Source organism: Bombus vosnesenskii, unplaced genomic scaffold (genome assembly GCF_011952255.1).
Source record: "Bombus vosnesenskii isolate JDL3184/JDL3185 unplaced genomic scaffold, Bvos_JDL3184-5_v1.1 scf7180000016261, whole genome shotgun sequence".
Classification (NCBI taxonomy): domain Eukaryota; kingdom Metazoa; phylum Arthropoda; class Insecta; order Hymenoptera; family Apidae; genus Bombus; species Bombus vosnesenskii.
This window is the reverse complement of record NW_022884330.1, coordinates 877,227-901,634: the sequence shown is the minus strand read 5'-3', so window position 1 is coordinate 901,634 and position 24,408 is coordinate 877,227. Positions and strand designations below refer to the sequence as shown.

Sequence of the window (24,408 nt, the reverse complement as noted above, 5' to 3'; positions counted from 1 at the left end):
TACTAATATTTTTGTCAATTGTGTAAAATATCAATCTTCATAAAATGTCATTATATATATTTATCTATACAACAAATATTACTTCTTTATTATTAAATTCACATTGTACCTCATGAATCTTCTTTACCTGTTTTAAAATGTGATTTTCTATATTTTCTATATTACTTAAAAAGACTACGTCTGCTTATCTTTATGTATTATATTATATCAATACTATATGATATTTTACCGAATATTAGCTGTATTACATTCGTTATTTCAAGAAGTACAAATTGTTTTATAATAGCTTTATTTTATAAAAGGATTATATACTATTTTTGATATTTGTATTTTAATAATTAAAATTATAAGTTGTTTTATTAAAGAAAAATATGCAAGGCACTTATTACGCATTCTGTGTTGTGTAATTATGAAATTATAGTTACTTTATCTATAATTTGCTTTCTGTACTTTGAATTTACTTTACTTGTCGATTTTGTTAACACATTCGATTTTATGTCTAGTTAATTACCCATAGTTTTCTGAATCAAAAATATTCAATAAAAAACGTATATTTCTTGATTAAGATTGTCAAAAATAAATTCTTGAAAATTGTAAATTTATGTTTAAATTGTCTTGAATAGCATTAATTAATTAATTAATTAATCATTTAATACAACTTTTTGGCACCTGTAATGGCGAAGAATTAATTTTTCTTCACACATTTGTGCAGAAAGCATATATATAATTATATAATTAAGGTTGTTGTTGTTGCATTTGCGCCTGCATTACAGCCACTAGCTCCTGCATTCGTCGTAATTCAGCTTCTTTTTCTTGTAAAATACGATCCTTCTCAGATACAGAATTGCTTCTTTCAGATTCTGCAATCCTATTAGTAAAAGGATTGAATTAAAAAGTATGGTCCAAATATTTTCTTATAATTATAACATCATATTTACGTTTGTCTCCGAGGTGGTACAGGAGCTCCTTTTGCTAGTCTTTCACTGCGATAATTTTCATAATGTACCTCTTGAGTTACTTCTTGCAAATCTTGCATATGTGTGCTATAAATATAAAAAAACAATAAATAATGAAAATTTCCTTCAACACTTATATATATCCTTTTAAATAAATACCACATACATTAACATTGTCCTTAGTTTTATAAAATCACAATGATCTGGATTTTCAACTTCTACTACACCCCATGGATACAATCGTCCACGTACTTTTCGCCCTTTTACTTCTAACAAGGTATTTGCTCCACATACAGCAAATGGAACTGCTTCTTTTAGTTGTCTAACTTGTTCTTTGTAATCTTCATCTTCATCGCTATCACAATCTGGTAAAGGATAAATCTTTATACCACTACCTTCAATTTCTTCCATAACTCGTTTTTTTAAACGCAGTACTTCTTTTTTCGTAAGTACATCAGCTTTTGCAATCACTGGCACAATATTAACTTTATTATGAAGTTGTTTCATAAATTCTATATCCAAAGGTTTTAGTCTGGTAAAGATAAAAAGATATATAAAGGCATCGATATTTTATAAAGCAATAAAAAAAGCATGTAATTAATATATCTTACCCATGTCCGAATGGAGAAATAAAATAAAAACAACAGTGTATTCTATTATCTACTATATTCCTTCTATTTAAACCACTTTCATCACGTAAAAATCTTTCAAATTGATCATCTATATATTGTATGATAGCTCTAAAACTATCTGTATTATCAATTGCATCTCCATAACCCGGGGTGTCAACAACAGTTAATCTAAGTTTGACACCTCTTTCCTCAATCTCCACAGTTGAAGCATCAAGTTTAACAGTTTGATTAGTTTTCTCTGTTTAGATTATATTAATATATTGACTATAATATATGTGAGACATATATATAGTTGAAAATATATAAACAAAGATTAATTTACCTATGGCATCAGGAATTATACGTTCTGGATATAAATCAGTGAGGAACAAACTATTTACTAATGTAGATTTTCCAAGACCAGATTCTCCAACAACCATCAATGTAAATTCAAATCCTTTTTTTACTGATTTTCTATGGACTTGATTAGGTAAATTTGCAAATCCCACATATCCAGGTGTTTCAAGACTAGCAAACTATCAAAAACAAGGTAGAAGTTGACAAATTAAAATCGTATTTCAAATGCATATTTCGTAAAAAATTTCAGATTTAGTAAATAATACAAACATCTTTTTTTTCATAATAAAAAAGTATGCGAAAATATAAAAAAAAGTTTACGTTTCAATTATATTATACCCACCGTTTTTACGCTTTCACTAGACATTTTTTCGTATTAATTCAATCTGACGGTAAGAAGACGTTAATATCGTTGCGTGCTGTCTTTAAATATTATCGAGAAGGATCAGAAACTGAATTTCAAGTTAACAGGCGCCGTATTGTGACAGAAGGCAAGATACCCGAAATATACGCACATATATCATGAATAAGATGAATAATAGGTTATTTGAACTTAAAATTTCCTGTTTTAATTGACATCACTTTCCTATTATCTGCATGCATTGAATAAGCAAACAATATTATATTTAACAGAATTAAACACTTCTATTATAGATTCATTGAATATGAAACAAAGATATTGCACCGACTGTACAGGAAATGTTACGGTACATAGGAATATTGTATATCTGTGTTAGGAATAAGGAGGGGTACCCTTAATAAGGGAGAAGTTTAGGCGTGGCTACCGAAATAAACTTTGGTATTCCATAAAACGTACTATGATTATAATTTTGTTTTTAAGTTACAAAATTCCTTAACATAAATTAATGTTAAGTATTTAATTTTAAGTATAATAATTGATCTTAATTAATTATAATCGTATATTCGCTTAATATTTAAAAGTTATATTAAAATTGAATATTAAATTATTTAATAATACAACTTACAAAATATTAAGAATGTTATACATTATTCGCAGTTCAAATTATACATAAATTTTATTTTCTGTTTCTTAATTTTCTAAAGATACATTACACAAATACAAGGCAAACGACTACTTTATTCAGGAAATAATATCATATACAAGCATAGTTTTATATAATATTTGTCATTAATTCAAGTTTTTCTTTACTTATTATCTCATAATCATCGATACCTTCTTAAATGATCGATATTTATTACTAGCATAATTAATTAATTCGTTACACAATAGTAATGCGTAATAATCAACACATTATCCTCATACCATTCAGTGATGTATAATTTTTTCAATCACTCAAATATTTTTTATTCTTTATAAATATTTGTTATTTCACAAGCGCGTAAATAATTGCTTAATATTTTTGATCATATATGACTTTTTATATTAAACAATTATTTATAAATCATCTGAATATGCTCATACAATGATTGGTGTTAAAGTGAAACATAAAAATTATAAGGAGGGAAATGAAAAGAGGGACAATGTTTCTTGTACTCCTTCAAACAAAGATTATTCGAGTACGATACTATTAGAGAAGATCAGTTTTTATATGGAATCAAATGTATGTATGGTGATAGTATATATTTGTAATAGTTTGTACACATACCATCAATATTATTATAATCTGATACAAATACCCAACATGAAATTGACGTGAATATTAAAATGTACTTTCCATATCACATCATTATTCACGTGTATACACATATATATACACACATATAATTCAAGTGTTTGTGTGTGAGCGCGGACGTGTGTACATATATATATTATACATACATACATACGTACATGCATACATATATATATATATATATATACACACACGAGCACGCACACACACACATATATATACATACATACATATGTGATACGAGTGACCATATGCATATATATATATAATTACACATAACCAATATTACTCAGCATGCATGGTGCACACAATTTTTACTTCACATTTCCAATTTATTATTATATTTTTTTAAAACTAAGAAGTTAGTGTAAAGAGAGGGGGGCACTCGATGAAAAATTTTTATTTTTAATTAAAAACGTCAAATACGTCGAACTTAAGAATCTCATGAAATCACTTTCATTATTATTGTGGGGAAGACTCCCCTTAGGGATAAATAAAAATTATTCCAATTTCATCTCAGAAGAGATTTTCCCCATTACATTGGAGGAAATTAGAGGATCTTGATTTTTGTTTTCAAATATTTTTGTTGGGAAAGTTCCTTTCCCTGAAATTTAGGGAATCAGAAACTAATAATGATAATGTGTTTACTTGTCATCAGTATTAATTTTTTCCTCCCGAGGTTTTGCACCACCATAAATTGAGCTTGATTTACTTGATTCAGCAATTGCATTTATCGGATCTTGAATTGTTCTTGGTGCTAGTACCAGACGTTTTCTTCCACTTGTATCAGCTGTAATAACAATATTAGGAATTATTTTTATCATTTTAAAGATAAAATTTCAGAAAAATATTTATATACAGACAAACCTGGAGGTGGATCTTTGTGAAATGGTTCATCATGAAATGGTTTTCGTTCAGGTCCAGCTCCACGAGGAGGTGGTCTATTGCCATATGATTTAGATGATGCATTACGTGGCCATTCTCGACTTCCACCTCCTGTATCATCATTAAACTGACTATAGTTACCCCGGTTACCCCTCATGTCCCATGTACTACCTTGTCTACCAGCATGACCTTGGCCTTGGCCTTGACCTACATAGCCTCCTGCACAGTTATTATATAAAGTTTAATTTCTAATAACAATATGCCTTTGTGTATATATATATACTTTGAGTATATGTGTATGCATACACAATATAAGAATTTATTTTAAAACAGTTATTTAAAATAAAATTTGAAATCTTGCATTGGAACTTTAACTACTGCTGTGTCTATCAAATTAGTTTATGAAATCAAACTTAAAATATTTATGATATACGTTATGCAAAGCATAACGCTTACTAGAATACATAGATTTGCTTCCAAAATCATCACCATATCCACCACGGCCACCATCTCTCCCTCTAAAGCCTCCTCCACTACCACCGCCACTGCGACCTCTTCTGTCAAATCCACCTCCTCGATCATTTCTTTTACCCTCTGCTACATCTATTTTGATGACACTTTTATCTACTTCTACTGCTCCATCCATTTCCAATGCAGCTTCTAAGTCTGCCAACTCTTCGAATTCAACATAACAAAAGCCCTTAAACCTATAAAAACAAAATAAGATAATAAGTAAGACAGTGATAAGATAACAACTTTAACATTACAGAAGATGTATAATATAATCATATCAAAATTAACTTACCTATCAGTTTCTTTATCTTTCACCAATCTGATTCCTTTAACATTAAGTTTTTTGAAAATTTTATCAACATCTCCTTGTACAATTCCATTTGGCAAATTTCCCACAAATGCGGTATATGGTGGTTCGGTTGGCAATGGTTTTCTGCCACTTCGATATCCACCCCCATAATCTCTGCATAAAAGCAATTTACATTTATACACAGAAATTTTGTCAAATTAAATATTGTTTTATAAAAACATTTTATACACTGAATTTTGTACAAATTTTATACAATTAATATTCGTAAAAGAATGTAGCACCACTTTTACGTTTCACTACTTTTTAACCTCATTTAATAAAAAATAACATTGAACACTTCAGAATTGATACATAGTAATTTAATATTTCAAAAAATTACACAAAGTTTTGTATTCACTTTCAAGTATTAACTAAAGAATAGCAGAAGTATGTGGAATTTTATAATTCTGGCACTCATTTAGGCACTAACTTTCTTAAGCACATATTCTAACAAACTATGTAGAGTTAATTACTTTTGTGTATTGTATTAAATAGTATTTCTAAACAAATGGGTTGTGTATATCGCACGAATTCTAAGTTAACATCTTCGTTACTAATGCTATGACTAAGATAGACTATTGTTTGGCCGGCCAAAATAAAGCCGCGTGTCGAAGGTACCATATCTGCAAGGTGCTGCGCTGCACTCTAATCGAAACTCACTTAACCTTAAAATCGTAAAATTATTAAAGAACAAAAACATTTTTTTACTGGTTCGATGTAATGGTTAAATATCACCCTTGCTCTATATCGAAAAATCTCAATAACTATCGTACACGAAAGAAATTTTACCCTATACTTGCCTTAAATCTTCGTAACCACCTCGACCAGCCATATTGCATACACGAAACTGACCGGGACCGCGCGGGTCGAGTACAATACTATGTTCAAGATGGCACTTCTCTAATCACTAAAGAATTTGAAATCGTGAATCTATGCAAACTTACTTAGTTCAGGTACCGTTTCACCTATTAGTATATTTTGACAATATTTTATGAAACGATTAAGAATTTGTAGTGGGGGATACAATCGCTGCTGCTTTTAATATGAATTTGTCGACTATTAGATTATGATAAGTCCTTTTTAGAAAATAATTTATTTATGTAGTTTAGTTGCATAATATTACTAAAAAATTTTATTTATAGCAATTCGACAGTTTTAGAAAGGTACGAAATTTTTAACGAAAACGATTGACAGTCTATGTAATTAAAAAATGAAACGTAAATTTTTAATTTCATATTCTATTCATTATGTGTTTCATTTAAATAACGATTATTGCAAGATTGTTAAAATATTAATTTGTTCGACTGTTTTGATATTTTTCTCATCTAGGTACTTATTAGATTAACATAGGTCTAGTTGAACTAAAGCAAGATGGCAGACGAGACTACGCACGTGGCAGAGGTTGGTTCAAATAACTTCGAAATGGAAGATATAAGTAAAGTAGATTGTAAAATGCTTGATTGTTTTACTAAACTTATAAATGAAGTAGAATCAGAAAGAATACATGGAGGGATTGCCTTATTAAAATATTTAATTCAAAAAAATTCAGTAAGTGTTTATTTAAAGATAACCTTAAAATAAATCGTTTTTGTATAGGATGAAAAATAATCAGTGTTTTAATCGATAAATTATTTATAAATATAATGTCTTAGGAACACAATGATAGTCAAGAATTTAAGTATGCTATGAAAAGGCTTATTCGAAGCCTAGGCTCTTCAAAAACGAGTTCACGTATAGGTTTTTATACGACTTTAACAGGCTTTCTAACAATGAATCCTGATACGTCTATAGAAAACTTTTTATCTATAGTAGACAATGAATTACAACCAGTAAACAGCAATAGCAAAAGTGTAAGAAAATCAATTTGTTTTATTTTATCATAGTAAGTATTTTGTATTTAGTATCAACTATATCATTTCAGGAAAATGGTGACATTTATATGGGACGCATATTGGGATATGGAGCATTAATAAGGTCTAAAATACTCTCAAAAAGCTCTAGTGCAATACAATTACAAACTATTCAAAATCTTATCAGTGCAGGCAAACAACGTAGTTATTTATCATTTGTTTCTGTTTCATTTCTTGTTGAATTTGTGAATCAAGTTGATACTAATTGTATTAAAAGATCAATTTGGCCAATTATTGAAAAAGAATTTGGCAAGCCATGGGCAGAACAAACATTAGATTCATTTTATGTTTTGTTAGTAATAAAGAATAAATGTCCATCACTTGTAAATGATAAATTTTCAAAAACACATTTTGGTACAGAACATATTGTTACTAAAGAATCCATGAATGATATAGTAAAACTACTAATGGTAAGTATAATCTATAATTTGATTTATGCACATTATTTGTAAAAGGTATATTAATTAATGCATTATTAATGCTTAGGGCTTATCCAGAATTATATCATGTCATCATCCAGTATTCAAATTATTTTGTGAGAATTTAAAATCAACTGAACTCATTATCGATTTTTGGACTCGTATAGATCAGAAATTTGCAAAGCCATCTAAAACTGATGAATATTTAGTTATACAAATCCTGAAATTGATATTGTCAAATATCGTAGATAAATCTATACTTCCGTCATTATTGTCACCAAACTATGTGCAGCATATGTTAAAAAAATGTTCTGGATCTAAAAATCATAACAAAGATGAAGTACTTCTTGGATTTAAAGAAGTCTTAAATTTGTTAATATCAGCTACAAACAGTGATGATACTAAACTAAAAATACGAATTGCTGTATTAAAGAAATTAATATTGTATCCAGGTGATTTAATGATCGAAAAAAAAACAGGTACAAAAATAATTCAAATGCTTACTGGAAATTTGAACTTAGATGGTATAAAGAAAGTATCAAAAATATACAGAGGTATAATTGAAAATACAATATCTAGGGATAAATCAAATGTCCAAGCAGAATCTTTTTGGACAAATGCTGAAAGAATTTATGCTGCTCATTTATTAACAAGGTATTTGATATTTCGAGAGGTGGCATCTAATATGTTTTATCTTTGGTGCAGTAATTTACGTATATTTCTGAATATATCTAATTTATTTATTATGTTTTACTAGATTAATAGGACATCCTAAAACGCTTATGGATAGAGAATGGAGATTAGATCAGTTGAAGTTTTTATTTACTTATGGATTATGTGAAGTGCCTAATGTTGGGATAGATCTAGCTCGTAAATATTATTTATATATTTAATATTATAATATACGCATATATTTTTCCTTGTTTCTGTAAATTGTACCCTTTTTGTTTATAGCTCAATTTAAGGAAACATTTTATCATGCACTAGATCATAAATTACCAAGGTTGAATGATCTACGAAGTATATTAAGTGAATTAGTTCATTTTGTGAATATTAATTTGAAAGAGCAAACATTGAAATTAAGGAATCCACTAACGAATGAAGTAAAAAATTCGTGGGAGAAAGTTATACATTCAATAAAAAATTTAGAAAATAATTCGAAAAAGATAGAAGCTGTACCAGTATTTCATACAATGAATTTACACATGGGTTTACAATTATTCTCAGACCCACAAATGGCAATTATGGCTATTGATGAACTACAAAGTTGTTATGAAAGAGTATTAAAACAGACTAGAAAGCATAAAACTGGTAGTAATAAAAAGCTAAATGATGAGCCAGAGTGGGTAGAAGTAGTTGTTGATTTGTTATTGTCTTTTTATTCTAAAAATAGCCATTTGTTACGATCATTAGTGGGATGTGTGTTCCCACATATTTGTTCCTATGTGACGCCAACAGCTATACATCAAATATTAGCAGTATGTAAATGTTATAAATGTAGTTAAAAAATTAGTGACTCTTATATTTCGAATTTTCTATTTCTAGGTATTAGATGTAACAAATGAGAAAGGACCACTTGTAACAAGAAATAGTTATGATAATGAAGAAGAAATTTCATCAGATGTAGAATCGGATTCTGACAGTGAAGAGGATAATAAAAGTGATGGAGAAAATACTAATGATGAAATGGAGACTTCGTCGGATAATGACTCTGATTCAAATGAAGAATCAATGAGTGAAAATGAAGATGAGACATTAACTGATAGATTACGAATGGCAGTAAGTCAAGCATTAGGTGATGTTCAAATGGATGATGATGATATAAATGTAGATAACATTGGCGAGGAAGAAGGAAAACGATTAGATGAATCATTAGCAGCAGCATTTAGAATTCTTCGAGAAAATCGTCAATCGCGATCCAAAAAACAAGAAAAATCAGCCCAAGCTTTAACCCATTTCAGAATTCGAGTCATAGATTTACTAGAAACTTATTTAGAATGTGCCCCATCAATGGCAATTGTACTTGATATGTTACTTCCTCTCTTTACCTTATTAGAATATTGCATAAAAGATCCGTATCAAAAACCTCTTTATAATCGAGTTCGATCTTGTTTAAAAATATTATCAATGGTAAAAAAATTTAAAGATACAGAAAATGTTGACGAAGAATTATTAATAGTAATATTAAAGGTAATTATATAATACTTCATATCAACTTACTTGAAATTATACTTTATATCAACATATAATTAGAAAAAAAAATTGTACGTTTTAAGGCTTTAATAGAGAAAGGGGAAAGAACCACATCAATTTATCACGAAATTAGTGATAAAATAGCTGAGTGCTGTACATTCCTTGTAAGATGTGCTCAGCAAGCTATTGTATCTACAGATACAATAATTAAAATTTATCAGGAAAATTTAACAGTCTTTTTTAAAAAAAGAGATTGTGTATTATCCCCTCTATTATTTAAGAGCGTATTACAGTTACAATGGGAGGGTAATTGGGAATTAGCTCCTTTACTGGTAAATTTTTGGTTTTTATTTTAGTAGATTAATTAAGTTTTAAATAATAAATAATTTTAATATTTATTTTTATAGGTTGACTTTGCGTTTGATAGTACTGTAAGGTCTTTCCGTAGAGGGTATGCTTTAGAGTTTTTAATAGTTTTTTATAGTAATAGTCGATTAGTACATTTAGACACCAGACATTCTGATGTAAGAATGAAACTGGAAAAAACATTATGTAGCTGTACTATGGCTACACTTCAAGAAATAATTAATATGCACAAAATTGAAAATGAACAAGTTGTTACATCTAATGGCACTGCAATAGGGAAAGAGGTCAGACAAAGATATATTTTTCTTCTGTTAACATTATTGCGAAGCATCTACATGCATCATTTAAAACAAGCATGGAATTGGAACGACATTGGGAATATACTCACAACATATAGAGCTCACGTATCACTTGCGAAAGATACGAAAGTAGCATACAATAGATTAGCAGTGCAGATTGGAATTCCAGTGAATATGTAAGTATACTAATTGACAAAAGTATAACGTTAATTTTATTGTTATATAAAATTAAATAATAACATTCGTTTTATTATCTTAGGTCACAGAAAAAAGCTAAAAATAAACAAAATGCTATAGTAAATGGGGAGATCAAAAATGCTACAAATAATGTAGAGCAGTTTAATAATACACAAGAAAATGGAAGTATAAAAAGCGATTCAGATATTTCTACATCACAGAGGCACGAATTCAAAAAGAAGCAAAGAAATAAAAGTAAACAGAGAGATAAACAATTATTGAAAAAGGAAGCTCGGATGTTGCGTCAAAAAGTAACGTCTGAAAGTTTTGAACCTTTTAACTTCAGTTCTTTTGTTTTTAATGACCAACCAGATAAAGATGTATCACTCTTTGAGAATGGAAATTCTCAAATTGGACAGACTAGTTCTAATTCTTCGCAAAAGAGGAAAAGTATATCAAGTGGTAATAAAGCAAAAAAAAGAAAAAGTATGCAAACTGCTTGATATATGAAGTAAAAATGAATTGTTATTTTTATATAAGCATTTATAAAAGTATGTATTAAAGAGTCTTCTTTGTACAGCTTTAAAATATATAAATAAACCTTTTACATAAGCTATTAACGTTATATTAATGTATTAAATTATATTAATGAATAAGTTTCCTCCACATCTTTTATTGTAAATTTTCATTTCGTAAAAAATATAAATTTATTGTAGGGAATGGGAATGTATGTTAAAGAGTATATGAAATCATTTTTAACGTTACGTTTCATGGTATTTTAATGGTAGAAGAATTGCTTATTAACTGTGACTAATAATGTTACAAAATCATTCGCATGAATCCAAAGGTACGGTCTTAAACATAAATGTGACAATGAAGGATTCTATAGAGGGGGATCATCATTTTAATTTTAATACCATCAGTAACGTGTACTTTTGGAAATTTCATATGGTGCCGTTATGTGAGGAAATTAAAATACTGCGAGGGAATACTAGTAAGGGAATTAAAATACATCAAAATAATAACATCAATAACAACAATAATAATCAAAGTTTAAGTCGTGGGACTTGTACGTTATTGTCGAGACCTATTTATATACACGTGTATGACTGTAGCTATAGTCAAAACTTTCGAATTAGTGGATTTCTTGCCCCTTATACTTTCTGATTCTACATGTCGTAAACTACAAGATTGTAAAAAAGTTAACAATTTTTGGTTCTCTAAAATAACATTAATTGATATTTGTGTAGTAAATATTCTTTATTATCGTGAAAATATAACCTAACTAAGATTAAAATTAATATACTCATATCATATTGAGGTTAACCACGAGACAAGAATATTCCCCTACAAAGTATATATTGTTCATTTAATATTTCTAAATATATTTTTACGTAAATACTTGAATTTTCATCTGTAATAAGATGAAAAAGGGACTTAAAGAAGTGAACACAAAGAGTGCTAAGTGGTATGAAGAATATCCTAAAGAAGAGGAACCATGTAAACATTCAAAATCTGAAATAGAAATATCGAATTTAAAAAATGAAGCAAAAAGATATTTAGATGCAGAAACTTCTGTTTACCAATTAAAAGAATCAAAATGTACTGATTCAGAAACAGTATGGTTAAGAACAGCATTAACACAGGGTACAACCTCAGATAAAGTAGCAGCTGCTATCGTATTAGTGCAAGACAATCCAAAATACAATTTAACTCGACTTACAAAGCTTATAAATCAAGTACGAGTTGCAAAACATAATCAATGCAATATGGTGATAAAATCTTTAAAAGATCTGTTTTTATCAGATCTACTTCATCCTAAATTTAAATTACTGAAATTCGAGGAACAAAATTTAGATGAACTTGACAAATTTAGTTCTGGAGATGCACTTATTAAATTAGGTTTATCAAGAAAAAAACTAATGGCTCATTGGTATTTTGAAGATCAATTACATGAACAGTATGAACATTTTGTAATGTCTTTAGCTACTATTGCATCTGATACCGTGGATGCAAATCGTGATATAGCAATATCAACAATGAAAGATTTATTAATAGGAAATGTTGAACAAGAACATAAGTTATTAGAATTGATTGTTAACAAAATAGGAGATCCAAGTGGTAAAATAGGATCTAAAGTTATATTTTGTCTAAATAAGTTATTATATGAACATCCCAACATGAAACTTGTTGTATTACGAGAAGTTCAAAAATTATTATTTAGAAAAAATGTAGCACAACGTGCTCAATACTATGCAATATGCTTATTGACGCAATTTCTTCTAACTAAGAAGGATGAAAAGCTTGCTTCTACACTCATTGAAGTTTATTTTGCCTTTTTTAAAGCTTGTTTAAAAAAAGGAGAGCCAGATTCTAGAATGATGGGAGCAATTTTAGCTGGTGTAAATAGAGCATATCCATTTGCAAACATGGATTCAAATATATTGAATGATTATATAGACTCTGTATACAAAGTTGTACATATTGGATCTTTTAATGTTTCTTTAAATGCACTTAACTTATTATATCAGGTAAGTATGTAAATTATAATATATTAATTATAAGAGGTCCAACGTTTTTATTTCTTTTTTTGTTCCTGTAGATTACAGGTAAAGATGAAGCCCAATCAAACAGATTTTATTCAACCTTTTATCGGAAATTATTAGATCCACAAATTGGGGTGGCAAACAAACGTGCACTGTTTCTTAATCTATTATTCAGAGTTCTAAAAAATGATCGTAACAAACAACGTTCATATGCTTTTGTCAAAAGAACTTTACAAATCATATTATATTTTCCTGCAAATATGGCATGTGCTACTTTATATGTGATATCCAAAGTTTTACAGACAAATAAGGAATTAAAAACTTTATTATTAAAACCTCGAGATTTTATCAAAATTGAAAATGAAGATCTTGAATCTAAAGATAGTTCATTAAGTCCAGAAAATAAAAATATCTCTTATCCTTCTGATGATAGATCCAAATTAGAAGACTCCATTTTATTAACGAATGTTATATCTGAACACAATATTGATAAGGAAATTAATTCTGAAAATAAAACAGGAAATAACATAAAAATTGATTTCGATTCACATAAGGAATATGACCCCTTTTGTCGCAATCCCCTTTATGCTGGAATAACTAGAGGTCTAAATACAGAGTTCATAACATTATCTAAGCATTATCATCCAAGTGTTGCATTATTTGCAAATACTATTCTTGAAGGTACTTCACAGTACAATTATTTTCACATGTATTACTTGTATATAAAATCAATTTAACATATTAAAATTGTAACATATAATTTTTATAATTATAGGGAAACCAATCGATTACACAGGAGACCCGTTAGAAGATTTATCCTTAATGCGTTTTCTAGATCGTTATGTTTTTAAAAATCCAAAAAAGTTAGAAGATAAAAAAGTGCAGAGAAGGAATGACCCTTTAGCACAACGTGCAGGGTATACACCTAAAGGTATTAGATGTGTTCCAATTGATAGTATGTCATATCTCAATGAAAGAGAAGAACGCATTCCAGTTGATGAATTATATTTATACCGATATTTAAAAAAGAAAAAAGAATGTAAACACGAACTTAAAGTTGAAGATGATGATATAGAGAGTGTTAATAGCGAAGAATTTGACAACATGTTAGACAGATTAACAGATAATAAAGACTTTGGAGATTTAGATATTGCAGCTGATATTCAAAGTGGAAGAAAGAAGAAAGGTATGTATCTATTTTTTGTAATTTACTTAATCTAGAAATTATTTTTAAGATATTTCATATTATATGAAAACTAAAAATAAACATTTATTATATTTGTAGATATTCAGGAAGAAGATGAATATTTTGATGATAATAAAAGTGAAGATAGTAATAATTCTCACGATATACATGAGTTAGAAGAAAATATAGATAATGATAATACTGATGATGAATTACAGAATTTAAGTGATATTGATCTAGATGACGATGATGCTAGTGATTTGGAGTTTGATGAAGACATTGATGAAGCTTTGGATGATAGTATTCAATCAAAGAAGCAAAATAAAAATCCAAAAGGAATTGATAGCAACATATTTGTATCAGCGGAAAAATTTGCAGAAATGTTAGAAGAACATAGTAAACAAAAAGGTAAAACTGGTGGCACAAATGCATTTAATACTTTGGATGGTGCAAGTTCGAAACAAATAGATTGGGAGATTAAACGACATCAGAAACTCAGAAATTCTTTAAATAGAAATAAACGGAAAGGTTCCAAAATTTTTAAAAGAAATGTAAAAAGGGTTAAACATTAATTATAAAATAAATATATTTTAAAAGCTTTTATATAGCATGCATTTCTTGCCGTGTTCGCTGCCACCAGAAAAATTGTGTATGTTATACGTTAACAATCTTTCAATAGTAACAAACGTATTAAAGATTTAAAGCATTTATAAATTACAAAAAATGGATGCTTTAATTGATACGTTATACAAATTAAGGAACTACACATATACCTATATACTAAAACAATTTTTTACTTTACTTTCATAATTACTAGACACAAAAACATTAATCTACATTACATTGTTGATACTGAATGTTGTAAAAAAGATAATTTAAATCGTTAATAGACAGTTAACATATTTTCAATTTGATGCATTATGTAAAAGATTAATTTACAAAAACAGTAAAAAGATTTATTTTTTTTTTTTTTTTGACAGAAATATTCGATACTTCCACTATAATAACACTATTATCTTATGTAAAAGTATTTTTATCATCAAAAAGGTTTTTACAAATTAAAAGATTATTTTCATTCATATTTCTGTACTTACTGTACACTGTCACGTTGTATTTGAATAAAAATAATCAAGCTTTCAACTTCTTTAGCAACAACCGCAACTATCGTATAATCACGCTCATCTACTTAAAAGTTAATTGCAAATTAAGCAATCAGAGGAAAAATTACATAGAAAAACACGTTACATTCGAAATACATACTGTTCTAATTTACATTGGACATACTAAACTTTACATTTAAATTAACAATGAAAAATAAACTTTTTATTGATCCTCATACAAAAATGTAACAGTTGCAAAAGAAGTTGCGAGTATAGATTTTATGGAAGTATATTTCCTGTTTTTAAGTTTAAGAGTAATTATATTTTGACTAACAATAACATAATAAGGATGGCCTATCTCTTAATTTTTAAGTTATCAATAATCGTAAAAAAAACATTAAAATTTATAGTATGACTGTGCAATGATCAATAAATCTTCATATTTTTCATTTTGTACACGCTATTTTTTATATACGACATATTCTAAAGCGTGCTGTATATGTATATCGGAAGGCTGAACGCTACTCTGCATCAGCTTTTACTGAACTTTCTTCGTCATGAGCAGGGCTATGCCATGTCAATCGTTCTTCATAAAACTTTATCACAATTTGCGGACATTTCTCATTGGCAATTCGAGCAGGAACTAAATCTGCATCATCTGTTCCTTTCCATTTCATTAAAAACATCAATTCTCCACTTGAATCTGTTGCACCAATAATTCGTTCAGGTTCCAAATTTCTGTCAAAACCTATGTGCAATTAAAGCGAAGTAATTAAAAACATGTTATATGTATATTATTTAAATATATTGTTTAAGGAGCTAAAAATAAATTTTACCTTCAGGTTTCTTATCTTCAGTCATTTTTTTCTTAGTATGAGTAAGTACAGGACCACCTGATGAACTTTTTCGTTTCTTTTGTTCTTTATCTTCATGCCGTTTACCAGTGGCAGCTGCTTCTTTCTTTTTGCGTTGTTCTTCAAATTGTGCAATTAGATCTGGACAATCAAGATTTTCTTCTGGTTCCCATGTATTTTCTTCATTGGAATATCCTTTCCATTTTAGAAAATATTCAACCTAACAATATGTAGTTAACAAACAGTAATCTTAACGAATATACAAGAAATATATATGTATAATATATATTCAAAATCACATACTTTTCCTTTAACCACTCTCCTATCTAAAACTTTTTCAACGCTGAATTCCTCTCCTCCTGCGCTTTCTCCAGGGGATGATTCCTTCCCTTTGCTCATTCTGTTTTAATACTGCAAATATATTTTATATATAACAAAGGATATTAAAATAAAAATTATACACCATATAACTAAAAAAAAGTATTGACATTGAATATACAGTCATAGCCAAAATAATTCGTTGTATATAAATAATAAATTCATACAAAAAATAACTTTGGAAAAATTATTTCAGTATAAAATAACAATATATTCAACAATTTTGTAAGAAAAAGGTTCAAAGATGCTAAGAAAAACGACCATGATGCAAAATGGCGGTACGACAGCCGGGAAGCAATCAAAGATTTTTCTTGTGAACTTACGGTAAAAGCTAATCGCTAATGAATAATATAAACTAATATTAATATTAATTATGATTACATCTATAACTGTCTGGCCACTATTTGTAATTATGATACTTACTTAGAGAATAGATACAAATTGAGCAAAGATGCAACTACGAATGATGCGGCGGGCTTTCTGGCGCTTTAGCGTCTTATTACCGCGTTGCCGCGAAAAATGACAGTGTGACCAACATATCATTCGCAAATGATTTTACAAATTTATTGTTCATTGAGGTAAAAAAATATTTTATGTCATTGACATTTCTTTATAAGTATCTATTAATTTAAAACGCAAAACATCATAATTATTACAAAAATGGCATTAAAATATAATACATTTTTACTATAAATAATGGTTTTTGTTGAAGTGTTAAACGTTAAATTCATTATACATTAAACTTTTCTTAAAGAATATCATTTGTTTGGTAATTTTTATATAAAAGTTGTTAGTAAAACAAAATATGTAACTTTTTGATTTGCAATACAATAAATATTTTGTTTAATATTGAAAATATTGAAGTTTGCTGATGTACTGCAATCATTTCTAAAATTAATTTTTCTAACAAATAATTTAGCCAAATAATTAATATTTTAAATCTTTTATAAAAATTATAATATATAATGTTATAACATGACGCATTATATACAGAATAGTATTAAAAAATATTTAACGTTATATAAAGTTTGTACTGTGCATGGTATTAAAGATTATTTTTGTAGATGGCACTATTATTTAAAATTTTAATATTGATCTTCCACTCTTTATAAAAGTTATGGATTAAACGGCGTTGGAAGTTTGGAATTTGGAGTTGGCATTGTTGGCATTGTTGGCAAGGACTTTCAAGGTATTGTTAAAATAGAATTTGTAAAGTAATAGTATGTGATCAAACCATGTAATTTATTGATATTAAATAATTAATATTAAAATTTAATTATATTTTATAATTAATTCGCAGAATAATACTCAAAATGGCTGCCCGATCAGTTATTAAGTATTTACGTCCAAAAACTGTTGTATCTCAAATTCATAGATGTGCTTCACTCTCTGCATTTGAAATACAACATAAAACTCCATCTATTAAAAAGGTAATGCCTATACCAAAAGCTCACTATGGAGGACGACACACAGTTACTGTTTTGCCTGGTGCTGGAATTGGTCCAGAGTTGATGACCTATGTAAAAGAGGTACGACAAAATTTGTATATACCTTTAGTAAAAAATGATCTTTTAGGTATATGTCATTACTTCTATATTCTTTAAATTATTACATTAAATGTCCTGTTAAATTTTTAAACAATATGTTAAAGCAGAAAGTCTTATATAATCTTTTTATATATTTTTTATAGGTTTTCAGTTATGCAGGTGTACCAGTAGATTTTGAAGATGTAGATATTGATCCAAATGCAGATGACAATATTGATTTACATTATGCTATTACATCAATTCGTAGAAATGGTGTAGCACTAAAAGGGAACATTGAAACTCGTAGTACAGAAGCTGGTGTACTTTCCCGAAATGTTGCTCTTCGAAATGAGTTAGATCTTTATGTAAATGTCTTACATTGTGTATCATATCCTGGGGTAAATTCACGGCATAAAAATATTGATATTGTTATTGTGAGACAAAATACAGAGGGGGAATATGCCATGTTAGAGCATGAAAGTGTACAGGGTGTTGTGGAAAGTATGAAGGTTATTACAACTACTAATTCTGAACGTGTTGCAAGATATGCATTTGAATACGCTAAGCGAAATGGAAGAAAAAAAGTTACCACAGTTCATAAGGCAAATATAATGAAGCTTTCTGATGGGTTGTTTTTAGAAACATCAAAAAGAGTTGCAAAAGATTATCCAGATATTACTCATAATGATATGATTATTGATAATACTTGTATGCAATTGGTCTCCAATCCACATCAGTTTGATATAGTGTTAACAACCAATTTATATGGGGCAATTGTATCAAATGTAGTATGTGGTTTATTAGGTGGTGCTGGATTATTATCAGGTAAAAATTATGGTGACCATTATACAGTGTTTGAACCAGGTACTCGTAATACTGGTACAGGCATTGCTGGGAAAAATATTGCCAATCCTATTGCAATGTTAAATGCTGCTGTTGATATGTTACGTCATCTTGGACATAAGCATCATGCTACGTTAATTCAAAATGCTATCAATAGAACTATTAACCAAGGTATACATACTCGTGATCTTGGTGGACAAGCTACCAGTAGAGAAGTTGTTGATGCTATAATGAAATATATTAAAACAGCATCTGATTAAGACTGATACAGTGTATCTTGCTAAACTTAATATGAGAGGGAGAGTTAAAAAGTAAGTAGTATTTGTATTAAAAAAATGAAGTATTCAGTATTTGAAGTTAGTTTTTATTTGATTAGTATTTATTTGAAAATAGAATCTAAGTACTACTTTTTTACATAATCCCAATATTTATTGAGACACTTATCATATCACGATACCAGTTCTTCTATTGCATCGTTGAAGAATTGTCTTTCAACTTGCGATAACCATTTTCACGTCGCACTTCGACCTTTTTCATCAGAGCCGTATCACTTTGGAACATCTTTTTTTATTAGCCTGAAGACATCGAAGTCATAAGGGGAAAGGTCTGGGTCTAGACTGTACGGAAGTTGCTATACGTTTCACTTGAATTTTTCTAGTATATCTTCGTGGATCGTGCCGAGTGTGAATGTCCGATCCGACGAACGCGATATGTTTCACGATTGATAACAAATGAAAGGCAATCGTTATGTCGAAAATATCAATATAACCTTAGAACACAAGTATTGAGAAATGTTGTCACTTCGCTGCCAAGTTTCCTCAAGATATTTTTAATACACAAAAAGTTATAGACGAATGCAACTTACTTTTTGACTCACCCTCGTAATAATGTAGAACCATATATATTTAATTTTGCTTTTTAGAAAGAATATTCATTGTGTTTGGTATAATGTTAAAATATCATTGCAGTTGACAGTAGTAAATGTATTCTCTACTTAAAAGGAATTCTATACAATTGTGTAAATCGCACAAAATTATAACAATTTTTAAGTAAAATGACAAATTTGATATCTGTATTATAGTGATATTTCATGTAATATAAAGACATTGTAATATACTGAATTATTAATATTCAAAATTTGTAAAATATATGCTATAAGTACTAATATCAATAGAAATTAAATATTGTAATTATTCTTATAAAACGTGTTTGAGATGTAAATTTTTTTATTTACATCTGAAATATTTTCAGATGTAAATAAAAATATTTTCTTGTAATTATGTAATATTTATACATGACTTTAATAATTTTATGCTAATGATAATTCACTGAACAAATGATTTAGAGTACAATATATCCGAGAACTTAATTTAGTTTATTTCATTTACAAAATGTTTAGATAGTGAAAAATATTTAGTATTAACAATATTGTATTATAGAATATATAAAAATTATTAAAATCTTGATCAGTGAAAATCCTGATATAATAATTCAATTTTGTAGAAGTTGTAATGCTAATTCCTCATCTACTTTTAAATCTGTATTATCTATTTCATGACACGTTCTTTGTTTCTTCTTTTTCTTTTTATATTCATCTTGTGTTATGAGTTTTCTTTTAGATGATCTGTAAATGATAAAAAAATATGTGTACCAAATATAAAATTAATATTAAAAATAAAACAAATATATTTTTGTAGACATAATGATTTAATACAAGGTGTTAAAATGCAAACCTATGTATGCTGCTTTCTTCACTTTCCTGTGTTTCTGGAACATTCATAATTTCTTCATAATTTTCTTGCTGTTTGCCATAAATTTTATCTGGATCTGGTAACCAGGATAAATCTAAATCACTGTCTGCTTCCTCACTAGCATAGTCGTTTATAGTATTCTCAGTTTCATCTCGATCATCTTCATCATTTTTATCATTTATTTTCTTCTTGCTAGCTTTTAGTTTCCTTTTTTCTTCTCTATGTTTTTCTTTTATTTTTTCCCTAAAGCGTTGCTTATCAAATTTATCTTCTTCGTGTAATATCTGTTTAGCTATTTCTATATTAATTCCAGAACCTTCTTCATTTTCATATTGTCTAGCTAATTCAGAAACTTTATCTTTAGAGGGATTTAGTAATTCCTGTAAAGTGAAATATGTTATGATTGCACATTTGAGAGATTTATATTTATAATTAATGGAAAAAGCAAGAAAAAATGAATCAAACCTCTCCCCTATCATCAAAAGTAATTTTTTTATTTGGTACTATTTTTTTTCGAAGAATTTTTTTAGCTATTGCGGCTTTTGTAACGGCTTTCTTTTTGTTTACATTTTCGTCCTGTTTATCATTGATTTCAATTGGTATATCATCAAGGTTTATATTTTTTCGTTTCACAGTTAATATATCATCATCATCGCTATCATCTGTATAAGAAAATAAATATATTCATATAAAAAAAAATACATAATTTGATAAATTTTAACATTTATTTTTATACCAAGTGCAAAGTTATTTGGACTTATTGTCGGAGATCTAATTTCTTTTTCTTCTTTATTTTCTTTATAGTCACTTATTTGCTCATCTACATTGCAGTTTAATTTATCATTAGCAGTAAATTGTTTCATTTTTTCACTATTTTTATCAGATGGTTGTCGTTTTTGTTCCATTCTTTGAAGGAATCGAATTCTTGGAGGTATGGCTAAACCTAGAGATCTAAAACAAACAAATTAATTGCAAAACAATAAATCAAAAGTTGCTTATGTCATTAAAATTATTATTACGTGTATTTATATATATACTATACCTTGCAAATAAATCGGTATTTAATGCACGAACATTAAAGACTTCTTTATCTTTCATTAAGAAGACTGATTTTATATATGATACAAATCCTCTTTGAGCACTTTCTTTTAACAAAACATCTCTTGCTAATAGTGCTTCTATTTTACGTTGTGGAGATTGCAATTTATTTGGGTTAATTCTATATATATATATATATATATATATTTTGAATATATAAACATCATGAGTTGTTTAATTATTTATTTAAGAAAGACTTTTAACTCACTGTATCATGGATATTGGAATTTTGCGTTCTTTAAGTTTTTCAATCATTTTTTCTTCAGATGGTAATAAAACCAACAAGCATTCACCATTTTGTTGAAATCTAGCTGTTCTACCAGCACGATGTATATAAGCATTTACATCTTCAGGACAGTCCATTTGTACAACCCAATCCACAGCAGGGAAATCTAAAATTTATCTAGATTATAAATAGCGATATTCAGGCTAATTTAGAACCACGTGAAGAATCATTCTTTTTCCTTACCTAACCCACGAGCAGCAATATCAGTTGCAAACAAAACTGCAGATTGTTTTTTACAAAAAGTTTCGTAAATTTCCATTCTTCTAAGTTGATGTAAGGTACCATAAAGTGCTAACAAACTTATACCAGGTCTCAATCGACAAAGTACTTCAAATATATATTTTACCTTAAAGATAATAGATACCATAACATTATTCTTCATATTTAGTTGAAATAAATTATAACAAATATTGCTATACCTGTTTACAACTGGAGAAAAAAACAATAATTTTTTGTTTTAAATGATTACGTATGAATGACCACAACATTGAAACTTTGTCTTCTAAAGCGCAAACAACATAACTTTGTTCAAGTGCTTCAGGTGTGGTATGTGTAGCATGTTCATGGACAGACACATACATAGGATCTTTCAAACTCAATCTGGCCAAGTCTCTTACGGACCTGTTAAAAAATTAAATAAACATAATCTAATAAGTATAAAGAATGATTATATTTTATTTCTTTTTTAATATGCATACTTTGTTTGTGTTGCAGAAAATAAAAGGGTTTGCCGTTTTGGAGGTAGATTCTCAATAATAGAATTCATGGTTTGCTCAAAACCCATATCTAAACATCTATCAGCTTCATCTAATACCAGTACCTACAATTGTGATAGATAAAAGATATATATAAATAAAAATACATTGTTATTATTTAATTATTATTTATCTGTTTAATGCTGATTAAGCTAATTAACATTTTCACATCAAATGATCCACTTATATTCCTGTATCTATTTACCTGCATATTTATACAATCAAATAGTGGATTTTCATCCATATGTTGTAACAAACGACCAGGAGTACATATAACAATATTGCATTGATCCATACGTCTTTTTTCAAATTTTAGATCTTTTCCACCAATGATAAGACCAGCAGAAATATCATGATGTCGACCAACTTTTCTTAGTGTTTCATATATTTGATAAGCAAGTTCTCTGGTTGGTGTAATAACAAGTGCACCAAGTCCATCTAATCTTGTCCATTGTTTGCAATATAATATCTCTAAGACCTTAAACAATTTAAGACCTTTATTATAAATTTTTGTTACAAATTTCTTTATTAAAGTACTACATAAATTTAATAAAATCTCTTACTGGAATAAGAAATGCCAAAGTTTTCCCACTGCCAGTTTTTGCTGCTCCTAATATATCATTTCCACGCAATGCTAATCCAATACTTTGTCTTTGAATATCTGTCATTGCAATATAATTATTTTCTGTCAGACCCTTTAAAGTTTTCGGTGAGAGTGGAAGATCTGTAAATTTTGTTATTTTCGTTTCATCGATCTGTAAACATATAAATCTTATAAAATCTTATAAATTTTACAGTCTTGAAAAAAGAAATTAGAACTTACAGTATCATATTTAGATTGTAGATTAGTAATTATTTTTGTTTCAGGAAATGGTTTTTTCTTCGTATTGTAAATTTTCACTTTTTGTTTCTTTGGCATTGTATATTAGATTTATCTAAGGAACGTTGTATATAACCTATTTATAAGGTTATGTGAACAACTGATGCATATAATTACAACGCCACTGTACAACTAGGCGCTAACTGCAACAGTATTGCTTGACTTACTACAGATATGTGCATATCAAGAATACATATTTGAATATTTAAATAGAACAGCGAAGTACATTAATATTCGTATTTAAACTATATGCAACGAATACATTATATGTATTAATAATTTTCTTTAAAAGCGAAGAGGTATACGAAATATAAAATAAATAAAAATAATTATTTGAATTATTAACTTTCTTAGTAAATTATATGTATGTATATATATCTGCTTTCAAGTTTTTAACAGATAATACATATCATCGGTAATTTATCGATAGAATTAATTAAATGTTTAAGATAGTAATTGGCCTTATATTATAATATAAAGGTTATAGTATCCTATAAGTACATATATGGTATTAA

The 24,408-nt window shown here is 28.1% G+C and overlaps 6 protein-coding genes across 12 annotated transcripts; 2 read left to right on the top strand and 4 right to left on the bottom strand.

Annotated features, from left to right (window-relative positions):
• Positions 1-533: 533 nt before the first annotated feature.
• On the bottom strand, positions 534-2,689 carry LOC117241706 (septin-1). The gene is made up of 6 exons (XM_033507712.1): positions 2,268-2,689; positions 1,911-2,103; positions 1,568-1,826; positions 1,123-1,488; positions 939-1,043; positions 534-868 (listed from the first exon to the last, which is right to left on the bottom strand). The coding sequence occupies exons 1-6, from the start codon at positions 2,289-2,291 to the stop codon at positions 736-738; spliced, it is 1,080 nt and encodes a 359-aa protein (XP_033363603.1). The 5' UTR covers positions 2,292-2,689; the 3' UTR covers positions 534-735.
• Positions 2,690-3,963: 1,274 nt separating this feature from the next.
• On the bottom strand, positions 3,964-6,391 carry LOC117241692 (eukaryotic translation initiation factor 4H-like). Of its 4 annotated transcripts, none has more exons than XM_033507692.1 (6): positions 6,127-6,391; positions 5,270-5,440; positions 4,921-5,171; positions 4,636-4,683; positions 4,447-4,575; positions 3,964-4,369 (listed from the first exon to the last, which is right to left on the bottom strand). In XM_033507692.1, exons 1-6 carry the CDS (start codon positions 6,156-6,158, stop codon positions 4,224-4,226), a joined length of 777 nt encoding a protein of 258 aa, XP_033363583.1. In that variant the 5' UTR covers positions 6,159-6,391; the 3' UTR covers positions 3,964-4,223. The 4 variants fall into 4 exon arrangements, with proteins under 4 accessions (XP_033363583.1, XP_033363584.1, XP_033363580.1 ...); XM_033507693.1 differs by having other exon boundaries at positions 4,954-5,171; positions 6,127-6,390; XM_033507689.1 differs by having other exon boundaries at positions 4,447-4,683; positions 6,127-6,389.
• Positions 6,392-6,697: 306 nt separating this feature from the next.
• On the top strand, positions 6,698-11,315 carry LOC117241691 (myb-binding protein 1A). Its single transcript, XM_033507688.1, has 10 exons — positions 6,698-6,874; positions 6,979-7,176; positions 7,248-7,646; positions 7,723-8,309; positions 8,413-8,525; positions 8,610-9,133; positions 9,201-9,845; positions 9,932-10,180; positions 10,256-10,689; positions 10,773-11,315. The coding sequence occupies exons 1-10, from the start codon at positions 6,698-6,700 to the stop codon at positions 11,191-11,193; spliced, it is 3,747 nt and encodes a 1,248-aa protein (XP_033363579.1). The 3' UTR covers positions 11,194-11,315.
• A 462-nt stretch (positions 11,316-11,777) lies between these two features.
• On the top strand, positions 11,778-20,855 carry LOC117241612 (isocitrate dehydrogenase [NAD] subunit gamma, mitochondrial). 4 transcript variants are annotated; one of them, XM_033507486.1, is made up of 5 exons: positions 12,030-13,221; positions 13,293-13,917; positions 14,012-14,426; positions 18,055-18,283; positions 18,445-20,855. In XM_033507486.1, the coding sequence occupies exons 1-5, from the start codon at positions 12,115-12,117 to the stop codon at positions 19,381-19,383; spliced, it is 3,315 nt and encodes a 1,104-aa protein (XP_033363377.1). In that variant the 5' UTR covers positions 12,030-12,114; the 3' UTR covers positions 19,384-20,855. The 4 variants fall into 4 exon arrangements, with proteins under 4 accessions (XP_033363373.1, XP_033363377.1, XP_033363374.1 ...); XM_033507482.1 differs by lacking the exons at positions 18,055-18,283; positions 18,445-20,855 and adding an exon at positions 14,522-15,971 and having other exon boundaries at positions 11,778-13,221; positions 14,012-14,422; XM_033507483.1 differs by lacking the exons at positions 12,030-13,221; positions 13,293-13,917; positions 14,012-14,426 and adding an exon at positions 17,790-17,943 and having other exon boundaries at positions 18,445-20,284.
• LOC117241614 (chromobox protein homolog 1-like) lies at positions 15,669-17,310 on the bottom strand. Its single transcript, XM_033507488.1, has 4 exons — positions 17,178-17,310; positions 16,680-16,787; positions 16,359-16,596; positions 15,669-16,270 (listed from the first exon to the last, which is right to left on the bottom strand). Exons 2-4 carry the CDS (start codon positions 16,773-16,775, stop codon positions 16,044-16,046), a joined length of 561 nt encoding a protein of 186 aa, XP_033363379.1. The 5' UTR covers positions 16,776-16,787; positions 17,178-17,310; the 3' UTR covers positions 15,669-16,043.
• Positions 20,478-24,049, bottom strand: LOC117241613 (probable ATP-dependent RNA helicase DDX10). Its single transcript, XM_033507487.1, has 12 exons — positions 23,837-24,049; positions 23,577-23,768; positions 23,219-23,491; positions 22,957-23,078; positions 22,678-22,879; positions 22,442-22,604; positions 22,181-22,364; positions 21,917-22,093; positions 21,611-21,825; positions 21,340-21,536; positions 20,857-21,254; positions 20,478-20,747 (listed from the first exon to the last, which is right to left on the bottom strand). Exons 1-12 carry the CDS (start codon positions 23,930-23,932, stop codon positions 20,615-20,617), a joined length of 2,352 nt encoding a protein of 783 aa, XP_033363378.1. The 5' UTR covers positions 23,933-24,049; the 3' UTR covers positions 20,478-20,614.
• Positions 24,050-24,408: the final 359 nt, after the last annotated feature.